Consider the following 24,861-nt stretch of genomic DNA (forward strand, 5'->3'; position numbering starts at 1 on the left):
GAGAGGCCAACAGCAACAGCAGTAATACCATGGTGGTGCCTTCAGGAGGAGTGAGGCTGCTGCATTTGCAGCAAGAACCACATTGAGATGTCAGTCTCCATGAAGTGGCTGCAAAGACATGCTTTCTGTTTGGTGGTTTGGCCAGGTTGTGTGTGTGTGTGTGTGTGTGTGTGTGTGTGTGTGTGTGTGTGTGTGTGTGTGTGTGTGTGTGTGTGTGTGTGTGTGTGTGTGTGGCGGGGGGGTGGGGGGGCGGGCAGTGGTGGTGGTTCTATGCACTGTGATTTAATGTCAACAACTTGTGAAAGGTCTCATGGTTTGCAGCCTCTAGGTGTGAAGCCATATCCATTTAACCTCCAGGCTCCTGAGACATTGGGGGACCCATGAGCTGTTGGACAAATCGCAATTCAGTTTCACAGAAAGGGCTAATTGCACTTTTAAGTGCTGTAATTGGCTAACAGTTGCTGCTGGACAGGTAGCTGTCACTATTGAGATCTATCCTCCTGGAGAAGTATACAGAGACAAGAACATTTAGCGGAGCCACCCCAATGCAGTCAATTGCATTTTCCAAATCTGCCTCCATGGGAATAGGAAAATTCATATTGTCAATTTATTATCACTGAAATGGTCATTATTGAAGAATTTGATTTTTAGTGAGCAGGTGCTGAATACAAGTTACTGTAAAGGTAATTAAACTGCAACGGTTGGGATTACTTACTGTAATTATTATAATATGTCCTGTTCGTTGTCTGTTAATTCTGTTGTTAAAGAATACACAAGTGATGAACATTGTTTGATTACAGAATAAAAGTACATATAAAGAGAGTCATAAATCTTCCTTGGGAGCCACTGCCCCACAAATTAAGCCATCTGTCAGAGATTTCCTCTGTGCCTTTTGTTCATTGTGAAGGGGTTTCCTGTACGGGTTGCAGCTACCTCGCCCTCACCAATCATCCAGACACACTGTCCTGCCTTTTAGCGGTACTGTGGGACCACTGTGGAGTCCTGTCTATAAGGGAGTTTTCCCCATTTTCATTGGAGATTTGACAAGGAGATTATGCATGCAGCAGTCCCAGATTACAATGGTTCATGGTTGCATGCATGTTCTTCATCTTGAGAAATCTGTCTTGCATGCTTACGTGGTGTGTGCGAGGTTGCAGGTTGTTTTCAGTTTTTTGAAGTAGTTGCTGCTCAAGGTTTGGCTCTATTTATGCACCATGCTCCTGATCTATGGCCACCTGGTGCAGAGGAGGGCACACAGAGAGGAAACTTCCTTACAACCCTCATTCTGGGCATGGACAAACTGATCAAACAGATCCAGGCAGCAGGTGGTCAAAGGAGCATGAGGTATCCACTAATGTGCTTGAGCCTTTCTATGGTCAGTGGGCACTGTGGGGTCTAGGGTGCACCAAACACCACCCCCCTCCCCACATTCTCTCCGCCCCCACCCCCACCGCGCACGCACACACACACACACACACACACACACACACACTCCAAAAGTACATTTTGACCTGAAGTTTGTAAGTTTCCTTTTTGGTTATCCCTTTAAGGGATTATTCCACTCTCCCTCAATTTGATTAATTTGCCTAATTTGTTAATTTAACCTCATTTTTGTTATACTTAAAAAGAGTATTAAGAGAGTTATACAATGTCTCCCTGAGTCTTTTGAGAGAGTTGCCTGTCTTTTACAAGGGACTGATCAAAGTTTGGAATGTGGCTGTCTCACACTGGAACACTCTCCTATCGGGAGATGTGGCTATTGTCCAAGTGCCACTGCTCAGGAATCCATATCTACCCATATGGGTTCATGTGGCTGGTGGAAGAGAGGGCTCAGGTTGCTGGGGTGACCAGACTCAGAGACATAATGGACAGCAGAGGGGCAGGCTGGATTACATCACATGAACTTATGCAATGTGCATCAATTGTTGTCCAGCAGCCTCATGCGCAACCGTAAAACTATTGTGCTCAACCCCAATTGCATCCGAGGTGTTGAGGCAGTTCAAACACGTAGTGGACTCCCATCTGAATTAAACCCATTCAGATGGAACTTCACATTGGCCCCCAAGTCCCAAAACCTTCCTCAGGAGTGTGTTCCCACAGTTTGAGCATTCTTGCAGAAATTCTCTCCAGGCCCTTTCATTTTGTGCAGGACGGTTTCCTGCACAGGTTGCTGCTGCGCACTCTTCAAGCCCTCACCCTCTTTAACCAGCCAGACATACCTTGGCCTTCGAACCTGCCATTCAATGGTGGTGGGGGCCACAGTGGAGGGCTCTCTATCTGGGAGTCTCCCCTTTTCCATTGGAAATTTGACACAGAGAATACTGCGTGCAGCATTCCCATGCAATAGGAGATGATTCATGGACTCCCAGGCCTTTCCCAGGTCTCCCAGGTACTCCCAGGTACTTTCTGCAACCTGAGGAATTCATATATGCACAGGTTGTGAGAGAATGCAGCCTCTGTTGCAGTCTCTTTTTGACTCTGCTGCTCCTCAACTTTTGGGTGCACTTCAGCCCCATGCTCCTGATCTTTAGCCACCACCTTTTGGCGATGAGAGACAAATATATCAGAAGACCTCCTCATTAGCCTGCTGCTGGGTCTGACCAAAATGGCCATAAACAGGTCCAGGCAGTGGGTGGTTGAGGGGGTTCAACAGGACTATCTGCCCCTTTTCTGTGGTTATATCTGTGCCTCGATGTCACTTGGGGAGGGAGCATGCGGTGTTCTGTGATATGTTGGAGGCCTTTGGTGACCATTTAGCACTGCAGGGGCTGGAAAGCATCATCTCCTCTTGAAATATTAGTTTCAATGAGGTAAGCTTCCTTCAACTCTAAGCCATTTCTTCCACCAGCCACATGAATTTATATTGTTGGATGTGGATTCCTGAGCAGTGGCTCTCAGGCAGTAGCCCCTGACAGAAAAATGTTCCAATGTGAGGCACCACATTTCAGACTTTGATCAGTTCTGGTAAAAGACAGGCAACTCCATCAAGAGCCATGAAGATCTTCCATGGCTCTCTTTATACTTTTTAAATATAACAAAAAACAGGGTTAAGTTAACAAATTAAACAAATTTATTGACCCTTAAGGTGATAACAAAAAACAAAACCTCCAAAGAAAACCCACAAACTTTTGTTACAGTGACCTTTAAGGGGCAGTTTTTTAATTTGATTTTTACTCAGAAGGAGTATAACAGTCAGCTGGGACACTGGATTGGTTGTTTGGAGGCAGAGATCTGTCAAATGCTGCACCCTGTGAATAAACCTACAAAGAGTGAAAATAATTGTGTTTTAATTTGTATTTCACCACCTGACTTGGATCCATTTAATATGTTCTACTCAATGGTTAATGTATCGTGAATCATTAAATGGAATAAGTGCAAGATTAAAAGTTGACAGGGCAAGGAAAGTAAGTCTGAACACGTTGCACTGTGCTATGTTTGTACCATCACAATTGCTATGGGATTAACATTTACATTCCATTTGGTATTTACAATGTATCTCTATAATATATTCTTATGTAATATATTTTCATATAATCACCTATCAAGGCTTAACGGCCCAAAGTTTTATCACATTTCATAAGAACATAAGAACATAAGAACATAAGAAATAGGAGCAGGAGTAGGCCATCTGGCCCTTCGAGCCTGCCCCGCCATTCAATAAGATCATGGCTGATCTGTCGTGGCTCAGTTCCACTTTCCCGCCCTCTCCCCATAACCCTTAATCCCCTCTCTTATCAAAAACCCATCAACCCGCTTCTTAAAAATACTTAGCGAGGCAGCCTCCACCACTTCAACGGGCAGAGAATTCCAGAGATTCACCACCCTTTGAGTGAAGAAGTTCCTCCTCAACTCCGTTCTGAACCGCCCCCCCCTTTATCTTGAGGCTGTGCCCCCTAGTCCTACTGTCTTTTTTGAGCGGGAAGAGTCTTTCCACCTCTATCCTATCCATCCCATTCATCATCTTATACGTCTCAATGAGATCTCCCCTCATTCTTCTAAACTCTAACGAGTACAAGCCTAGTTTATTCAGCCTCTCCTCATAGCTCAACCCCCTCAACTCCGGTATCAGCCTAGTAAACCTCCTCTGCACTCCCTCCAAGGCCAAAATATCCTTGCGCAGGTGCGGCGCCCAAAACTGCACACAGTACTCCAGCTGCGGCCTCACCAATGCCCTATACAGCTGCAGCAAGACCTCCCTACTTTTATATTCAATCCCCCTCGCTATGAAGGCCAGCATCCCATTCGCCTTCCTGACCACCTGCTGCACCTGCAGGCTGGGTTTTTGCGACTCATGCACAAGGACCCCGAGGTCCCTCTGCACCGTCGCCTGCTGCAGTTTTTCGCCCCGTAAGTAATAGTCCTTCCTACCATTCTTCCTACCAAAGTGGACCACCTCACACTTGCCAACATTAAATTCCATTTGCCATTTCCTGGCCCATTCTCCCAGCCTATCTAGATCCTTCTGCAGACTCTCCACACCCTCCGCACAATTTGCCTTTCCCCCAATCTTGGTGTCATCAGCAAATTTCGACACCCTACACTCGGTTCCCTCCTCCAGATCATCTATATAAATGGTAAATAGCTGAGGCCCCAGCACCGACCCCTGGGGCACCCCACTAGTCACCAACCGCCAATCCGAATAGCACCCATTGACCCCCACTCTCTGCCTCCTATTTGACAACCAATCCTCTATCCACGCTAACACCCTACCCCCAACTCCATGTCCTCTGACCTTCTGCAGTAACCTCTTGTGAGGTACCTTATCAAACGCCTTCTGAAAATCCAGAAAGACCACATCCACCGGCTCTCCTCTATCCACCGCCCTAGACACATCCTCATAGAACTCCAGTAAATTTGTCAGACACGACTTCCCTTTAATGAAACCATGTTGCGTCTGCCCTATCAAGCAATTCCCTTCAAGATGCCTCGCAATTTCCTCCTTAATGACGGATTCTAACATTTTACCTACCACAGACGTTAAACTAACCCTCACGATCCGATTTCCTCACGATCCGATCCTTTAGTGCTCGCAATGGGGGAAGCGTGTCGCAGTAGTATTTTGGCTGGACTAGTAATCCAAAGACCTATTGCTCTGAGGACCCAAATTCAAATGCCACCATAACAGATGGTAAAATTTGAATTCAATAAAAACTAGGAATTAAGGGCAGGATTTTCTGGCCTTGCTCACCCCAAAACCAGAAAATCCCGCTCAAGATTAATGAACCTTTCCATGGTCCACCCCTCACTTGCTACGATTCCCCTGGTATGTGGAACGGGAAAATTCACCCCTAAAAGTCTAACGATAACCATGAAATGATTATTGGTTGTTGTAAAAACTCAACTGATTTGTTAATGCCCTTTAAGAAAGGAAATCTGTCATCCTTATCTGGTCTGGCCTACATGTAGCTCCAGATCCATGGCAATGTGGTGGAGTCTTAAAGGCCCTCTGAATTGACCTAGCAAACTACTTAGTTCAAGAGCAATTAGATGGGCAATAAATGCTGTCACTCCCAGTGACATCTACTTCCCACAAATGAATAAATAAAAAAAGTCTTGTCTCCATTGCCTTTCTTTAAGAATATTTCCCTTGCATATCATGGACCTGAAAAGTACATAATATTCAATGGACGATTTTACTTTTAACAAGACAGGCTGAGAGCTACTTTTTAAAAGAAATAACTGGGCCAAAGGAAATTTAATTCTCTCTCTCAAATGCCAAAAGATCTGTCAATCAGATATGTTTAGAAATAAGATCCACCAGTTATTTATATTTGAATTGAACCCCTTGGCTTTTCCTCAAACATATTTCTGTTGTGTTGATTGTGTAGCAAGATGTTAATCCATTTTCTCTGTTTCTGGCATTTAACGCTGTCTACACCATTACAGAATAAAAGAATTTAATGCTGTGCCAGATTATGGATAGGAAATGTATGTTTCCAATCTCTTGGAACCTCCTTTATTGAGTCTCTGATGATGCATGACAATCCTTATTAGGTACTATCATCATTTCACTTATCCCCTTTGGGCTTACACCATCCATCACTGGAAATCTATTGGTTTTGAGGCCATGGTGCCTATAATATCTATGTAATTGATATCATAGTTGTTACACTGAGTTGTTGAACTAGCAATCATGAATGACATTTTGCTATTTATTTCTCATTGTCTGGTCCAAATACATTTAAGGTCACATTTCTCTAAATTACACTTCCTAGTTCTTTCTTCCTGTATTTCCTTATAACAATTCTACTGATATCTAAGTATACCCTTCAAGCATTTTCTTCAATGCCTTTCCTCTACTGCAGTTAAAGTTGGTCCTTTTAAAACTGCATACCTGAGTACTGCAAGAAATCTTCTTAAATCTTCTTTTCCATCTCAGTCACGAAGATTGATATCACCAGATTCACAGCTTCTGCTTTCCTTCTCTTCTTTTCCAGGTTCACCAGGCCAAACATTCTCTAACTTTCTTACCCTAGCCCTAAACTTGTAGCTTTTCTGCTATCCCCCATAATATGCCCTTCTTGAGTTCATCTTGTTCAAGAGATCCAGCTCCTGTTCTTACAACCTAATTCTCATTCTTGATGAGCCAATTTCCCTTCCTGGCTCCCAGGCAAGCTCATATTGTTAACTGATCTTTCTTCAGGTCTATCCCCTTTGCCTTCAAATTTGCTGTTAACAAGCCTCTTCTCATGACCCCAACAAAGGTAAACTTTACATTTTTGTCCTCCTCAACCTATCTTCAGCCTCAGTTAATCACAGAATCCTCCTCCAATGCTTCTTTACCTTTGTCCAGGTGGATGGGTCCACACACACTTGATTCCACTTGTATCTATCTAATCAAAACCAAAGAATCACCCACAATGGTTTGTCTTCCCATTCCTTATCTTTGGTGTCTGCCTGGCATCTTTGCTCCCTCCTATTTCTCAACTGCATGCTGCGCCTTTGTACACCTCAGTCTCCAAGTATACACTGTGACACCTAGCTCTATCTCACCACCACCTCTTTTTTTCCACTCTCTCAAAATTGTTGGGCTGCATGTTGGACTTTAAATGCTAAATGAACAAGAATTTCTTCCAGCTGTATATTGGGATGATGGCTGAACAAAATCAACCCCATAGTGGTGGACATGGTGGCAGGAGGTGCCAGTAAAATGGCGAGTGGGCATGTTGGAGTGGATCCCTGATGTCTTCCCACTTGTTCTATATTTAAAAGGGATGCATTATTGCTTTAAGAGCTGATCACATGATTTGATGGTAATGTCATTAGGGCCTTGCAGAGACTTCTATTTTACTTTCAATTTTGTCCTTGATCCAGAGAGTGTGGTTCTGCAGTAAAAACTTGTGTGTTGTTTGACTCTATGCTCTTTCTGTTAAAAGCCACAACCATTAATATAGTTAGGTCATTAGAAAAAAATCCCAAAGTAGAAAAATGGATGCTTGCTGGGAAAAGCAACAATAGGATTAAGGCTTAAACTGCCAATGCAAGAAGACTCAAGTAAGAAGAAGATCTCTGTGTAATTTTAAAAGAGGGTTTTTTTCTAATTAGAGAAGAGTGAGATTCCAGACAGTATCTGGCATATTTGAAAAGAGTGAATGCTTTTCTCTACAGCTGGGGCCATTTGGAGTAAAAATTAAGTAAGTGGTGTCCAAGATCAAAAAAGAGAGTACTGGGAAGACAGTTAAAAAAATATAAAATGGGCAGTCTTGAATCGCTAGTGCCTGCAACAGAAATGAAGGGTCAATTAGAATCCATGGGGCCTTTCAGCGAAGAAAGTGAATCATAAGAACATAAGAAATAGGAGCAGGAGTAGGCCATCTAGCCCTTTGAGCCTGCCCCACCATTCAATAAGATCATGGCTGATCTGTCATGGTTCAGTTCCACATTCCCGCCCTCTCCCCATAACCATTAATCCCTTCGCTTATCAAAAACCCATCAACCCGCATCTTAAAAATATTTAGCGTGGCAGCCTCCACCACCTCAACGGGCAGAGAATTCCAGAGATTCACCACCCTTTGAGTGAAGAAGTTCCTCTTCAACTCCGTTCTAAACCGCCCCCCCTTTATCTTGAGGCTGTGCCCTCTAGTCCTACTGTCCTTTCTGAGTGGGAAGAGTCTCTCCACCTCTATCCTATCCATCCCATTCATCATCTTATATGTCTCAATGAGATCTCCCCTCATTCTTCTAAACTCTAACAAGTACAAGCCTAGTTTATTCAGCCTCTCCTCATAGCTCAACCCCTCAACTCCAGTATCAGCCTAGTAAACCTCCTCTGCACCCCCTCCAAGGCCAAAATATCCTTGCGTAAGTACGGCGCCCAAAACTGCACACAGTACTCCAGCTGCGGCCTCACCAATGCCCTATACAGCCGCAGCAAGACCTCCCTACTTTTATATTCAATCCCCCTCGCTATGAAGGCCGGCATCCCATTCGCCTTCCTGACCACCTGCTGCACCTGCAGGTTTGGTTTGAGTTCCAATGCTGAGTTTTTCAGTGCTTTGTACAAACGAATAAGATTGAAAACAAATTGCTTGTACCAGATTTTCTCAGCGTAATAGAATGTAAATCCTATAATTTGCACTGGGGCTTGGTTCAGCCAACAAAGTAAGAAGTCTCACAACACCAGGTTAAAGTCCAACCAATTTATTTGATAGTAAATTCACAAGCTTTTGGGGTTTGCCCCTTAATCAGGTGAATGGAGAGTTCTGGCCTTTGACAGAGCATATAACAGCACACACATATGCTCTGTCTGAGGCCAGAACTCTCCATTCACCTGACAAAGGGGCAAACCCTGAAAGCTTGTGAGTTTACTATCAAATGAATTGGTTGGACTTTAACCTGGTGTTGTGAGACTTTTTACTGTGTTTCCATTCATTCACTATACTATCAATCTAAGAATAGCATGTCCTTCATTCAATCATATTTTGACAGCTTTAAATATTGATCTGTCATTCGCCTGTCCGCTTTACGGAATTTCTGTCCCAAAAATTGCTTCTTACGATTCAGCATTTCTCTAACCAGTTTAAACCAGCTCTAATTCCAAAATACATCTTTATCTTTTGGTGTTGCCATAATACCAAAGCCTGGGTAATTTACTTTGTTGCCTAATTTGTGCCTGACTTGTGCTGATATCTTTCATGATACATCTTTCATTTTTACTAGCATGTTACATTTCTTGAGACATTATTAAGATGTTACTTTAAATATTTTGTATTATTCTCAAACTACATATTAAAACATTCGCTGCTAATTATCCTCATGTTGGGTATTTAGAATTAATCAGAATTCTCAGCTACACATGCATTTTAATATATTTAAATAACCGCCTTCCATATCTTGACCCCTCAACGTCATATCTTCAAGCTGAGCCCACATGACATCAGGTCAAACAAGTTTACAACAAACGTGAACCTGTCATGGGTTCTCCATGGGGGCGTAAAGCTAAGTACAGTCCCTGGGAGATGAGGGATGGCTAGACAGTGCTCTGGCATGCCTCCTGGCATAGGTTGGCATTGCTAGGTTGGCACCATGCCTATGCCATTCTGGCAGTGCCAACCTATGCCATGGGCCAGGCCCCAGTAGGAGCCCCTTGCAAGAGTGGGGGAGGTGTGTGGATTCATGCAGTTGTGGTTCTGGGCCAGGAGTGGATAGACAAGAAGGAGATGCCAGCAATGGTCATTTGGGGAGGGGGATAGATGGGGTAGATTATACCCCATAAAAGGGGGAAGGGGGAAGAGAAGGGGGCCATTGATTGTGGGGGGATGCTGGCACCATTTGGGGGTAGGGAGAGGAGCCCCAAGAAACCTGTGGGAGGGTGAAGTAGGTTTATTGCTGCTCTAATCACGGCATACTTTAAAGATGGCTCCCCAATCTCCATGCAGCCAGGTTTTGCCAGCCCTACCCCCCCCTGTATGATGGCCTGAATCATACCCCTTGATTTTTTTTTAGCAGCGTGTCCTAAGATCTGGAGAGAAACATGCTGGTTTTTGCACCATAACATACTGCCATTTTTTGGTAAGATTTAACCCAGTGTCTACATGTCAAGAAAAAAAGTGTGGCTTTTTCCAGTCATCAATCTGTTTTATTTACAGTTTACTATCAATTTTATACTTAATGCAGAGAGAGAGAGCAAATCTTCAATGAAACCAGTTGTATTGTTTGAACCTACAGGTGTAAACCACATTTTTTTTTTCTCTTAAAATCCACAACCCCAAGTGTAGTTAGAAATTATACCACTGGCAGCCAATTTTACCAGGAGCATTTGGGCAGTGGAATCAAGACTACAATGGTTGGCAGTGGTCAGGCAATTGATTCTGTAGTGCAGCCAAGTAACCATTATTTTACACAGGTTTTCACAAAGGGTCAGCAGCTTAACTGCTCAAAGGCAATGAGAGTTCAGTGAAAGGTTAGTATTTGCTGACACTGGCACCCATTTAGTTCTGCAATGCTTACAAGTAGCTGGGCTCAAGTCAGAAAATCAAAGCCTGGGTCCTTTAGAGGGATTGCAGAGTGTAAGGCCAAAACAGAAGGCTGTTGTGGAAGGATGTCTCCCAGGTCCCCCGCAGTAATTGGAGGCAAAACAAGGGTGGGGGGAAATCGTCAGTGACGTTGTGACACGAAGGTTTCAAAACTAAGTGGATGCTCTACTCTGAAAATTCAACTCCTCCAGTGAAAAGACAAGTGGGATAGACTCACTACAACAGCCAGATGGAGATCAGCTAATGATTTAACTGAAACTTACAAAATCCTGAAGAGGGTCGACAGGGTAAACACAGAGATTGTTTCTCTCAGTTAGAGAATCTAGAACATGGATCAGAGTCACAGAAATAATGGCCAACCATTACCTCTGCCACTAAAGATAATGTTTTCACCCGTTTGTTAGTTTGTTTGTTGGTAAACAATATGTCAAAAACTAATGGATGGATTTCAACAGAACTTTAGTACACATATAGGGTATGGCCTGAGGAAGAAGTGATTAACCTTTGACCAAGATACAGATCTGGAACTGGATGCCAGGATTTTTTAAAGGGTGCATTAACAATGGGAAGATAGAGTGAATTGACTTTATTTTTAGAATATCGTAGCTTATTTTATTTAGAATGAGCAGCATGGTAGCACAGTGGTTAGCACTGCTGCCTTACAGCTTCAAGGACCCGCTTTCAACTCGAGCCTTGGAAATGCCTGTGTGGAGTTTGCACATTCTTCCCATATCTGTGTGGGTTTTCTCTGTGTGCTCCAGTTACCTCTGACTCTCCAAAGATATGGCCATGCTGGATTGTTTCTGTGTCAGGGAGATTAGCAGGGTTATTATATGAGGTTACAAGGATAGGGCCTAGATGGGATTGTTGTCAGTGTAGGCTCGATGGGCCAAATGGCCTCCTTCTACATTGTAGGAATTCTATGATTCTATGAATGTAGTTCATTGTTTTAGAATGTTGTGAATTGTCTCTGTTGCTGCGGTGGAAATTGTCACAGCTGTCAAAATGAAAGCAGAATTTTCAGAACAGTTTGTTGGATGTGGATTGGTCAGAAGACTCCTCAAAGAGATGGAAGCTCTTAAAGAGATTTATATTTTCAGCTTTGTAGTTATACAGCATCAATCAGACAGGGAAAAACCTCAAGGAAGAGCAATGTCTTGTAATAGAGTTAACAGAGAGCAGTGGAGATATGCAATCTACTGAGTGCCTACTTGTTTATGACAGGTAAGAAGAAATGTCTTCACTCATAGGAGTTGTGAATCTTAGGAAGTCTTTACCCCAAAGGATTGTGGATGCTTCACCCTTAAACATAGACAGATATTTTGGTCTCAGGAAAACCAGGAATAAGGTGAGTGGCAGGAAAGTGGAGTGAATGTTGATTATCAGCCATGATCATATTGAATGTGGAACAGGTTTAAGGGGCTTTACTCCTCGTATACTCCTTTACGGTCTAATTCTATTTATTATGTTCTTATGAGTAGGACAGCAGTAGACAGCGGAGCACCAATAGCAAATGGCTGCTATAGGACATGGACGTGGTGGCCCATAGGAACAAAAAGTTGGGCTAATGTTTGAAGAAGACGCTACCCACCTCAGAGGACCTACTAAGTCTTAGCAATGTGGAGGTACTAGAGTACCAGTGTCTGACAAAACTAGTGGTTGTTGGAATGCTAGAGGAGGAGTTGAGGCCAAATAAATGTGATGCCCTTCCATTGCCTATGGCAATGAAAGTGACTGGCATCCAATATTTTTGCATCAGGCTTGTTCCAGGATCAACTGGAGACATTTGTGAGATCTCTTATCAGCAACTCACCACTGCATCAAGCAGGTAATCAATGCCTTGTTCCAGAGATCTCTGATCAGGCCATTCAGTTTGAGAGAGCTGTCATATGGATCATGGCAGGATTCCCTCAGGTTCAGGTGGTTATAGGGTATTTGCATCTGACAACATAGCAGCTGGGCACATTTGATAAAGGGAAGGGATTCCACCCATTCAATTTTCAAATTATCTACAACTATCATACAAGAATCCTCCAGATGTGTGCAAGATTTTTGAGAAACTGCCAGGATTTTTCTATCTAGGGATAATACCAGGTGCCTCAACTCTTCACTTCATCCGAAAGCCTTTGTAAATGGATCCTAAGATTAGCCACTAAAGATATGGCTGCTTACACCTATGCAGAAACACAACACAAAGACAGTGGAAACCCACAATAATTGTTATGGGACTATAAGAACAAACATCAAACAGGCACTTGAGCTTCTGAAAATGTTTAATCATATCTTGGGAAACCCTTGCAGTACACCCCATCAAGCATTTCCTGAATCTTAGTGGTCTGCTGCTCTCTGGCACTACATAGACACATTGCATTGAGTACGCCACTGCCTCCAAGCATGAGAATGAAGGGAATACAAATCAAGACTAAATAGTCAATGGCTCTGCCATTGTGAGGCCAATGACCATGGCAATTCAGATGGATGTAAGGAAGATATCTGACTCCCTCAACCCCACGCAATTCACTTGAGATTCTCTATCATGCCAGCAGACATATATAGATATCCCTTTATGGAAGCTTATGGTGGCCTGTCATTGAATTACCCTAAGCATGTCGCTAGCCCCCATTGTGAAACCATTTCATGTCCTACACTCACCATCAGCTTGCATTCAATAATTACCATTTCATGTCCTCCACCTCATAATCTCAACATCCAACCAGAGTCCAGCAGGCTAGAAATAAACAGACAAGCCAGCAAGTTTGCATTTTGACAGATTTTAAGGGGCACAAAGCACTAATACAGCAGCATTCAGCAATCATATATCAACCAGTGTGACACTCCATATGCTATTAGGTGCCTTTATACAAAAGCATCTGGATGTTCCTATATTGTGCTCTCATCAGCAGTGATGTAGAGGCAGGATGCTGCCCTTGCTGCTCCTGGGTAGCTGAGCCCTAGAGATGCCCAGCACAAGTTGTGCCAGCTGCATCTGTGCAGGAGTGGCTTCTGTCATGTCTGCATGCAGACTTCATGTCACTACCAAAGGGGCTGAAACTCTGACAGCCTTCAGAAGAGCCCCATGCCTTCAGGTATATGTTCCTCAATATTTTTAAGGCCAACTTTACCTACCTAATGTGGGATAATGCCTAGCAGTGAGTCCATGCATCTCTAGGGCTACTTTCCTACTCTGCACTCAACATGAGACCATACTATGGAGATTTTGGCACATCTCCTACATCCACGCAGTGGTCTGAAAATGTAGTTCTACATGATGACCTTGCAATGGATGATATCATGCATTATAGGACAAAGACGTAGAACCACCGAGGAACTGATTGTCTCCTCCATTGTACACACATGGAAGCAAACAGCGTCCCAGAACCTGTACCAATGACCACACATTTTATGCTACTGCTTGCTGATGACCCTGTGACGTGGGATCTACTAAGTTTATTTGCAACTACCAATGGGGTTTGGTTGGAGCTGTCACTGCCTCCGTTACCTTGTCCTCTTTATGTGTACCATGCTCAAGCAGCTGGTGCCACCCACTTTAAATATGTGTCAATGCCCATCGATGTGAGACTGTCTCCATGATAGAAGTGGCATTGGAATGATGTGATGCTATCTCCTCAGATAGTGACTCCTCCTCTGATATCTCATGGTTCAGCTGACATCAATAGTGCCTCATCCACTATTGGTCATGTGGGAGAGATAAGAGTTCTGCTAACAACGTCCATGTTTTCCTGCCTGTTTTTGATATGTAGTTTTCTGTGGTCATCAAGGGCCGCACAAGTACCAGCACAAGCACTACTGAGAATCTCTGATGCCTAGGACCATTTCTTTTTTTTCACTTCCCAACCACTTTGCCCTTTGCACCGATATGGCTTGCTGCAACATAGCTGCTTCTATCACTTCATCCCCGTCCACATGACTAGAGCAGTGAATCAGGGAGATGGTGTTAAATGCCAGTAATCTGTAAGTCGAGGCTAATGCTCTGGGTGGATTTTTATAAAATCAATGATTGAATCTGAAACTAGTCTCAGTAATGATGCCATGAATCTAGCATTAATTATCGTAAAAACCTATCTAGTTCACCAATCCCTTTATGGAAGGAAATCTGCTGTACTTGCCATGGTCATTGAGTAGCATCCATGACAGCACCCATGTCCATGCAACCACGTGGCAGCTGCTGACTTGCTTGTCTGCCTCCAATCATGCTATTGTTGGGTTTGCTGGCTTCCTCCTCCACCCACCAGGAACAGAACATCTCATCATTTCTTCACTGCCTGTAGGAGAACATCCAGTGAGGCTGGGAATTCTGCAGCAAGTAACTTGCTTTCTAACACCTCAAAGCCTGTCCACCAAAACAAGGCAGGAGTCAGGAGTGTAATGGAATACTCTCCACTTGCCTGAGTAAGTACTGCTCCAACATCATTCAAGAAGCTCAACACTTTCCAGAACAAAGCAGCTCACTTTACTGGCATGCCATCTACCACCTGAAAAATTCACTCCCTCCAGCACTGACACAGTGGCATCAGTATAACCATCTACAATAGGCACTGCAGTAATTCACCAGAGTTCCCTCTACAGCACCCCCCAAACCCATAATCTCTATCATCTAGAAGGACAAAGGCAGCAACTGTATGGGACACTTATCTGCATTTCATATTCAAGCCACACATCATTCTGATTTGGAACTGTATCAGCCGACCTTCACTGTCACTGGGTCAAAATCCTGGAACTCCCTGAATGCTGTCCTAGTCAGTGACGTCCAGATCCTATGACTCAATAAATAAAGAGGCTCAGTGAAATGTAGAGCTACCCTTCCTGTCATCACAGCCATTCCTCCACAAGCTCATTTCTGCTGCCCCCTTTTGTCTATATGAATGCTGCAGACTGGCTTTTAAACACAGTAAGAAGTCTCACAACACCAGGTTGATGTCCAACAGGTTTATTTAGTAATAAACACCACTAGCTTTCAGAGCGCTACTCCTTTGTCAGTTGAATGGGAATTCTGTTCACAAACAGGGCATATAAAGACACAAACTCAATTTACAGAATGATTGGAATGTGAGTCTTTACAGCTAATCAAGCCCTAAAGGTACAGACAATGTGAGTGGAGAGAGCGTTAAACACGGGCTAAAGAGATGTGTGTTGTCTCCAGACAGGACAGTTAATGAGATTTTGCAAGTCCAGGCAAGTCTTGGGGGTTACAGATAGTGTGACATGAACCTGACAATCACCAGGCAAGACTGTTCTCTTCCTGTTGGGGAACACTTCAGCAGTCACAGGCAACCGGCCTCTGATTTTTGGGTAAGCGTTCTCCAAGACGGTCTTCATGGCACACAACAGCGGAGTCGCTGAGCAGAGACTGATAGCCAAGTTCCGCACACACGAGGATGGCCTCAACCAGGAAGTTGAGTTGGGTTCTTGTCACACTATCTGTAACCCCCACTACTTGCCTGGACTTGCAAAATCTCACTAACTGTCTTGTCTGGTGACGATACACATCGCTTTAACCTGTGTTTAACGTTCTCCCCAGTCACATTGTCTGTACCTTTAAGACTTCATTAGCTGTAAAGAGTCACATTCCAATCATTATTCTGTAAATTGAGTTTGTGTCTTTACACACCCTGTTTGTGATTAGAACTCCCACTCACCTGACGAAGGAGCAGCGCTCCGAAAGCTAGTGGTGTTTGCTACCAAGTAAACCTGTTGGACTTTAACCTGGTATTGTGAGACTTCTTACTGTGTTTACGCCAATGAACGCCAGCATCTCCACATCATTTTAAACATAGTGCCAGCAAACTACTAGCCAGCACTAGCTCCTACATGCTACCCCATGTTGACTGTCTTCCTCTCTAGCCAGACTCTAAGTGGCTGCATATCAAAAGATCACCAGTCTGCCAACTGGTTACACAAATGACCCTGGAGTCAGGGCATTGACTTATTTAGTAAATACCAATTCCCTTATGTAAACTCTGCTTCCAGTCACCGACTCCATCCCTCTCCATGGCATCTGTCTGAAGCAGAACCAGACTGCCTTCAACCTTGATGTCATATTTGGCTTTGAGGTGAGCTGTCAGTCACCTATTCAGACCATCATTAAATCTATTTCCATTACAATATAATTGCCTGACTCCATCCTACCTTATCTGCTGCTGGAATACTCATCTATGCCTCCTTTAATGCTGGATTTGCCTATTCCAAACCCCTAGATGGCCTCTCTCATTCTACTCTCCATTACCTTAAGTTCATCTAAAACTTTAGGACACTGTCCGTATCCTAATGACCAAATCCAAGTCACCCAGGGAAGCAGTACCTAAATTTAAAAATTCTCCAAACTTCATTCATACCTCATATTAAAATTATCATCCTTGTCTTCAAGTCCCTCCATGGCCTCACATCTCCCTATCATGAGAAAGTGCACCATAGAATCCCTACAGTGCAAGAAGAGGCCATTTGGCCCATCAAGTCTGCACCAACCTCTGAAAGGGTATTTCACCCATGTCTTCGCCTTATCCCATAACCCTGTGCATTTACGATAGCTAATTCACCTAACTTGCACATTTTTGGACACTGAGGGGCAATTTAACATGACCAATCCACCAAACCTACACATCTTTGGAATATGGGTGGGAACTAGAGCACCTGGAAGAAATCCACGCAAACACAGAGAGAATGTGCAAACTCCACACAGTCACCCAAAGCCGGAATCAAACCTTGGTCCCTGGTACTGTGAGGCAGTAGTGCTAACCATTGTGCTACCCCATTATCACTACTTGCTGCTTCAATGTCACCTTGTGTCTTGGTGTCAGATTTTGTTTTATAATGATATTTATCAACCTTGTAACACTTTTTTTTCAGTAACACAAGACTTGTTACTAATTTGTACTACTGATTCATCCCAAATTACACCCAATTTAATTATTTCATGGTTGCTGTTGTCTGCAGGTGTTACTACCTTTTCAAAGGAACGTGCTGCACGTTTTAGGTGTGACTTGTATATTCTCCATTACAGCAGTGTTGGCCAGTTTTAAAAATTAACTAAGGACCTTTGCTTATGAGTGCTTGCACTGCTTATTATCTAATGTTATGAGTGTGTCCCAGGGTGTATCAATAGTGCCCCCCTGTGATTTAGATTGGATATTTATGTATCTCATTTTCTCCAAACCTTTTGAAGGCAGTCTGGGAAATAAATGGTAAAATAGGCCAGAGGGGAATATTTAATTTGCTTTAGTTTACTGACTGAAAATGAGTAGTAACAGTCAAAGAAAATTTCAATTAATGTCATTACTACTTTTTCTTTGCTTTTGAGGAGAAAAATCCAAACAACATGCCTCTTCCTCTTTGTGGACAGACTGACTTGTTTTTGATGTCATCTTTTGGGCAAATTCTAACTGCAAATCCTGATCTCCTGCATGTTTAAAAAGAAGAACAGTACAGCCCAGGGACAGGCCTTCTGGCCCATCAAGCCTGCGCCGGTCACGTTATCCTATCTAGATCCCCATTTGTTTATGTGTCTATCCAGATAAGTCTTAAATGTCACTAATGTGTCTGCCTCAATCACCTCACTTGGCAGTGCATTCCAGACCCTCATCACTCTCTGTAAAAACCTTGCCCCGCACATCTCTACTGAACCTTTCCCCCCTTACCTTGAACTTGTACCCTCTTACAATTGTCATTTCTGCCCTGGGAAAAAGCTTCCAACTGTTCACCTTATCTGTGCCCCTCATAATTTTATAAGCTTCTATCAGGTCGCTCCTCAGCCTCCATCTTTCCAGGGAGAACAATCCCAGTTTATCCCAATCCCTCCTCATAACTAATATGCTCCATATCAGGCAACATCCTGGCAAACCTTTTCTGTACTCCCTCCAAAGCCTCCATGTCCTTCTGGTAGTGTGACAACCAGAATTGGGCACAGTATTTCAAATGTGGCCTAACCAATGTTTATATAACTAACATAATTTGCCATATTTGATGCCCTGGCCATGAAGGCAAGCATGCCATATGCTTTCTTTACCACCAAGGACAAAGGACCTGTTCCTGTGCTGTAATTTTCTTTGTTCTTTGTTCTTTTCCACTTGTGCTGTTACTTTTAAGGATCTGTGGACCTGTACTCCCAGATCTCTCTATGTGTCTATGTTCCTGATGGTTCTATTTATTTTATGCTCCCACCTGAATTGGGTTTACCAAAATGCAGCACCTCACACTTGTCTGGATTAAATTCCATTCGTCATTTCTCCACCCAATTTTCCTGTATCTATATCCTGCTGTACTCTTTGACAGTCTCGATCACTATCCGCAACTCCAGCAATCCTATCATCTGCAAACTTGCTAATCAGAGCAGCTATCTTTTCTTCCAAGCCATTTATATATATTACAAACCACAGAGGTCCCAGCACTGATCCCTGCGGAATACCACTAGTTACAGGCCTCCATTCAGAAAAACACCCTTCCACTGCTACCATCTGTCTTCTCTGGCCAAGCCAGTTCTGAATTCATCTAGCTAGTTCACCCTTGATCCCATGTGATTTAATTTTTTGTCATGAGGGACCTTGACAAATGTTTTATTACAGTCCATGTAGATGACATCCACGACCCTTCTCTTATTAATCATTTTTATCACCTCCTCAAAAAACTCATTCAAATTAGAGAGGCATAACCTCCCTTGTACAAAACTATGCTGTCTGCCATGAATAAAATCATTCATTTCCAAATATGTATAGCTCCTATTCCTAAGAATCTTCTCCAACAATTTCACTATCACTGACGTCAAGCTCACTGGCCTATAATTACTCAGGTTATCCTTGCTATTCTTCTTAAATGGGACAACTTTGGTCATCCTCTAATCCTCTGGGACCTCACCTGTGGCCAACAGGGAAACAAAGATTTCTGTTAGAGGCCTAGCAATTTCCTCTCGTCTCCATCAGTAAGCTAGGATAAATGTCATTTATTTGTCTATCTTAATGCTTTTTAATTCGCCTAACACTTCCTCCCTTGTAATGATGACTTGCTCTAGAGGGTTTACATATCCCTCCAAGACACCATCAACCAATGTGTCCCTCTCCTTTGTGAATACCACTTCAAAGTAATCACTAAGGATCTCACCCACTTTGTCCTTGAGTGGACCAACTACTTCTCTAGCTATCCTCTTGTTACTAATATATGTACAAAATACCTTGGGATTCTCCTTAATCCTACCTACCAGGGACATGCTGTGACCTCTTTTTGCCCTCCTAACTCCCAGTTTGAATTCTTTTCTACTTTCCCTGTATTCTTTAAGTGTTTCATCTGTTTTTAGTTGCCTAGACCTGGTCATCCACAGTTCCCAAATCCTGCCTTTCCTGTCCTTCCTTTTTACAGGCATGTGCCTGTCCTGCACTCCAATCAACTGCTACTTAAAAGACTCCCACATACCATATGTGGATTTATCCTCAAACAGCCTCTCCCAAACAACAGTCTCAAGTTTCAAGCCATTAGTAATTGTTTCCATCTCACAGTCACTTTAAAACTTCATTGTAACTATATATTTGCTTTGCTTTTCTGTTAATACTGATCGCAGGCAAGTATTCATCACTAACCCCATCAGCAAATTAGATAAAAGATTCATGACACCAAACCTCAGAAGAATACCTTTATTATCATAGTTTCCAGATCTCATATTTTCATGGCCTCTCTGAGGAAAGCTGCCAGGCTAGTAATTCTGTCTTGTAATTTGGACTTTTTTCCCCTCATTAACTGGGCTGAGACCATTGAAACTTTCACTCGTGTTCCATTTAGAGGTCACCCAAGACTATTTACAACCAGCAGAGAAAGGAGCCTTTCATCACACTAGTGGACTGCAAAGCAACTTGGATCCAAGTGCTGAAAGATCTGCGTGCTAATCAACTGAGTCATTCAATCTTCTTGTATTTACACTACGTCAAAAATAATAAATAGGCTAAAGATTGCCTCTGAACATTCACATATCCAGTGCAGCACAATACAAGCAACATAGGGAGAGACTAGGTGAGGCACTGCAATGAAGTGTAAATAAATATCTGGCTGTGGGATGAAAACATTCACAAACCATGTGAAAATGGCCTAAAGGATTTCAATGCAAAGTCCAATACGAAAGCCATGGAGATGCTTTCTGGTAGAAACAATAATAATGATATTGATTCTAGATTTGCTACAGTATAACAAGCTTGTGGTGTATTTTGTTCGATAGAGTCTCCTTTTGTTCTATTAATTGTTTAAATTCTGCATGAAGGCACTCGATCTTTTTTAAAAAATGAATTGGCCTTTCGATAACAAATGTCTTCTTAACTGTAGAAACCAACTACTAAAATCAAAAACAAACACACAAATATGTTCGTCATACATAAAGAATTTTTTTTTGTTTGATGTTGTTTTGACATCAAATGAAGTTTATTGCCAAAGAAATGCTGAGGACAGGAGCGAATGGAGAAGCACACTGATGACTTAGAGGTGTGAACCTGAAAGAAGTAACCAACTGCAAGCATACAAATTGAAAACAGAACTGTATCATTTGACTGCTCTGTGACAGCTAGCTTGAGTTTGACTAGAAGATAATCTGTTGCCTTTCATTTTAATAGATAAAGTCTACTGGCAGTGTAAAGCATCTGGAAGCAACCCTGCTATGGATTCTGTGTAAGTAGGAAAAAGTTGGTGATATGAAAATCTTTAAATAAAGAAATGACTAATCTATAATATACAATGTTAAATAGGAAAGGAGGGAAAGCTGACTCCATGGTAACTAACATCTGCCCTGTGATGAAATAACAAGGAACACAAATAATGCTACCCATAATTCAGCACATGTTGGACTAAATCGACCATTTCACTCAATAAAGGGCAGGATTTTGGCCGAAGGAGACAAAAGAAAAGGTACACTGACCTAATAGGCAGTGCTCTATCAAACACGACAGATTTTTAAAATGCTTATTCTGCACAAAGCAGAACAAAAATAGGAATAAACCTTGCTGCTGTGTCTCTGATTTTATTGCCATGCTATACTGCACCTCAGACAAATGTAAAAATCCCACCACACACTACATCAGAGAAGAATGGGAGAGTTCTCCCTGTATCCTGACCAATAGGTTAGTTTGGTCATTTACCTCATCACTGTTTGTGATGTTATGCCTGCCACACAGTGGACAAAGAATCACGAGTTGACTTCTAAATACAGTAATATTTATTCATATACACAATTAATGTTAATCAACCACACAATCAATAAAAGTTATTTTACAGAATGCTAAAGTTCAAGTTCAATACTGGATCTTGTCTTAACTTTTGCATGACTGGCAAGTACCTTGGCAGATAGTAGCATTTATTCGCTTGTGGGTCTCTGTAGTCCTCAGTGTAGAGTGTGCTCCAACTCTGGTCTTCCGTTCATCATTGGTGTGATGGTTCTCCTCATGGTGGCAGTTGCTGGTGGTAGTCACCGTTGTTCTGTTTCTGTCTCTTTCTCATCCTTGTGGTCATATCATTACTGAGAGAGTTCCTTCCTTCCTTTTATCTCTCATTGGTAATAATCAAGAGGCCACCCTAAAAGGGCGTGAAACCAATCAGGGTTCGATCACTCTGATCAATAGAACCCAATCGGGTGTTGCCACATCGATCTCTGGGTGTGTACCCAACAGCCATACCTGTAGATGCTGGAGGCAAGTAAGTCACATACCTCCCTCCCAAATAAGGGGTTAAGGTTCCCCTTTGTCTGAAAAACAAGTATGTTTGACTAGAGAGTGTCCATTGTATTCTGGATGGCCTATTTCCTGTACATTCTGTAGTCTGGAGCTGCAGTCTGATTATCTCTGTCATTTAAGTCTGCAGCCTGTCCATTTTTATACTTGGCCAACTATAGTAAGAAGTCTCACAACACCAGGTTAGAGTCCAACCAGTTTATTTGATAGTAATCCCACAAGCTTTTGGAAACCATGTTCCTTCGTCAGGTGTGTGGAAGGTTCTGATCAGAGAAGGGCATATAAAGTCACACACAGTTTACAGAATACTGATTAGAATGCAAGTCTTTAAGACTTGGATAGCAGATTAGCTGTAAAGATGCAGACAATGTGAGTGGAGATAGTATTAGCATAGGTTAAAGAGAAGTGTATTGTCTCCAGACAGGACAGACCAGGCAAGTCATGAGGGTTACAGATAGTGCAACATCAACCCAAGATCTCGGTTAAGGCCATGCTCATGTGTGCAGAACTTGGCTATCAGTCTCTGCTCAGCGACTCTGCGCTGTCGTGTGTCGTGAAGGCTGCCTTGGAGAACGCTTACCCGAAGATCAGAGATCAAATGCCTGTGACCACTGAAGTGTTCGCCAACAGGAAGGGAACACTCTTGCCTGGTGATTGTCAAGCGATGTTCATTCATCCGTTGTCGTAGTGTCTGCATGGTCTCCCCAATGTACCATGCTTCAGGACATCCTTTCCTGCAGTGTATTAGGTAGACAACGTTGGCCGAGCTGCAAGACTATGTGCCGTGTACCTGGTGGATGGTGTTCTCACGTGAGATGATGTCAACTGTGTCGATGATCCAGCATGTCTTGCAGAGGTTGCTGTGGCAGGGTTGAGGGGTGTTGTGGCCACTGTTCTCCTGACGGCTGGGTCGTTTACTGCGAATAACGGTCTGTTTGAGGTTGTGCTGTTGTTTGAAGGCAAGAAGTGGGCGTGTGGGGATGGCCCTGGCAAAATGTTTGTCTTCATCAATGCCTCCAGAGAAGATGTCATAGCTTCTCCGCTCTGGGGAAGTACTGGACAACGAAGGTTACTCTATCCACCATGTCCCATGTTTGTCTTCTGAAGAGGTCGGTGCGGTTTTTCACTGTGGCACATCGGAACTGTTGATTGATGAGTTGAGCGCAATATCCTGTTCTTATGAGGTCATCTTTCAGCACCTGGAGGTGTCTATCGCGATCCTCCTCATCTGAGCAGATCCTGTGTATACGGAGGGCTTGTCCATAGCTGGTGGCTTCTTTAACATGTTTAGGGTGGAAGCTGGAGAAGTGGAGCATCATGAAGTTATCTGTGGGCTTCCGGTACAGTGAGGTGCTGAGGGGATCATCCTTGATGGAGATGCCACTGATTCTGGAGAATAGTCCATGGTGAGTCTGATGGTGGGATGGAACTTGTTGATGCCACCATACAGTTGTTTCAGCGATTGTTCTCCATGAGTCCAAAGGAAGAAAATGTCATCGATGTATCTAGTGTATAGCATCGGTTGAAGGTCCTGTGTGGTGAAGAAGTCTTGTTCGAGCCTGTGCATGAAGATGTTGGCATATTGAGGTGCGAATTTGGTCCCCATGGCTGTTCCGTGTGTCTGGATGAAAAACTGTTTGTTGAAAATGAAGACATTGTGGTCCAGGACAAAGCGGATGAGTTGTAAAATTGCATCTGGAAACTGGCAGTTGTCGGCGTTGAGTACTGAGGCAGCAATGCCATCGTCGTGGAGGATGTTGGTATAGAGCGCTGAGACATCCATTGTGACGAGGAGTGTCCCTGGTTCAACTGCTCCATGCGTGCTGAGTTTCTGTAGGAAATCCGTAGTTTCGCGACAAAAACTGGGGGTTCTTTGTACAACGGGATTCAGGATGCCCTCCACGTAGCCTGAGAGGTTCTCAAACATGGTCCCATTGCCCAATACGATGGGACGGCTGGGTGTGTTCGCCTTGTGTATCTTTGGGAGGCATTAAACAATGCAGGGAGTACATGGGATGAGAGTACAGAGGGTGCTCTGAAGGTCTGGATCAAAGATCTTGATGACAGTTCCGATGCGCCACAGCGAAAAACCACGCCAACCTCCTCAGAAGACAAACATGGGACACAATGGATAGAGTACCCTTCGTCATCCAGTACTTTCTCAGGGCCATCCCCACACCCCCACTTCTTGCCTTCAAACAACCACACAACCTTAAACAGACTGTTATTTGCAGCAAACTACCCAGCTTTCAGGAGAACAGTAACCACAACACCACACAACCCTGCCACAGCAATCTCAGCAAGACATGCCGGTTCATTGACGTGGATGATGTCATCTCACGTGAGAACACCATCCACCACGTACACGGTGCATACTTTTGCAACTCGGCCAACATTGTCTACCTAATACGCTGCAGGAAAGTACATTGGGGAGACCATGCAGACGCTACGACAACGGATGAATGAACATTGCTTGACAATCACCAGGCAAGAACGTTCCCTTCCTGTTGGCAAATACTTCAGCGGTCACGGGCATTCAGTCTCCGATCTTCGGGTAAGCGTTCTCAAAGGCGGCCTTCACAACACACGACAGCGCAGAGTCGCTGAGCAGAGACTGATAGCTAAGTTCTGCTTACATGAGCACGGTCTCAACAGGGATCTTGGGTTCATGTTCCACA

At 43.4% G+C, this 24,861-nt stretch overlaps 1 protein-coding gene across 1 annotated transcript in view; it reads left to right on the plus strand.

Annotated features, from left to right (window-relative positions):
- LOC145342020 (uncharacterized) overlaps positions 1-24,861 on the plus strand; it is a 68,015-nt gene that overhangs the window by 9,307 nt on the left and 33,847 nt on the right. Inside the window, exon 3 of the mRNA XM_080187157.1 lies at positions 21,074-21,128. Coding sequence (XP_080043283.1) covers positions 21,074-21,128 — 55 coding nt within the window. The remainder of the gene's footprint in view (positions 1-21,073; positions 21,129-24,861) is intronic.

This window comes from Carcharhinus amblyrhynchos, chromosome 4, assembly GCF_965287045.1.
Source record: "Carcharhinus amblyrhynchos chromosome 4, sCarAmb.v2.hapA, whole genome shotgun sequence".
In the NCBI taxonomy this organism is placed as follows: Eukaryota; Metazoa; Chordata; class Chondrichthyes; order Carcharhiniformes; family Carcharhinidae; genus Carcharhinus; species Carcharhinus amblyrhynchos.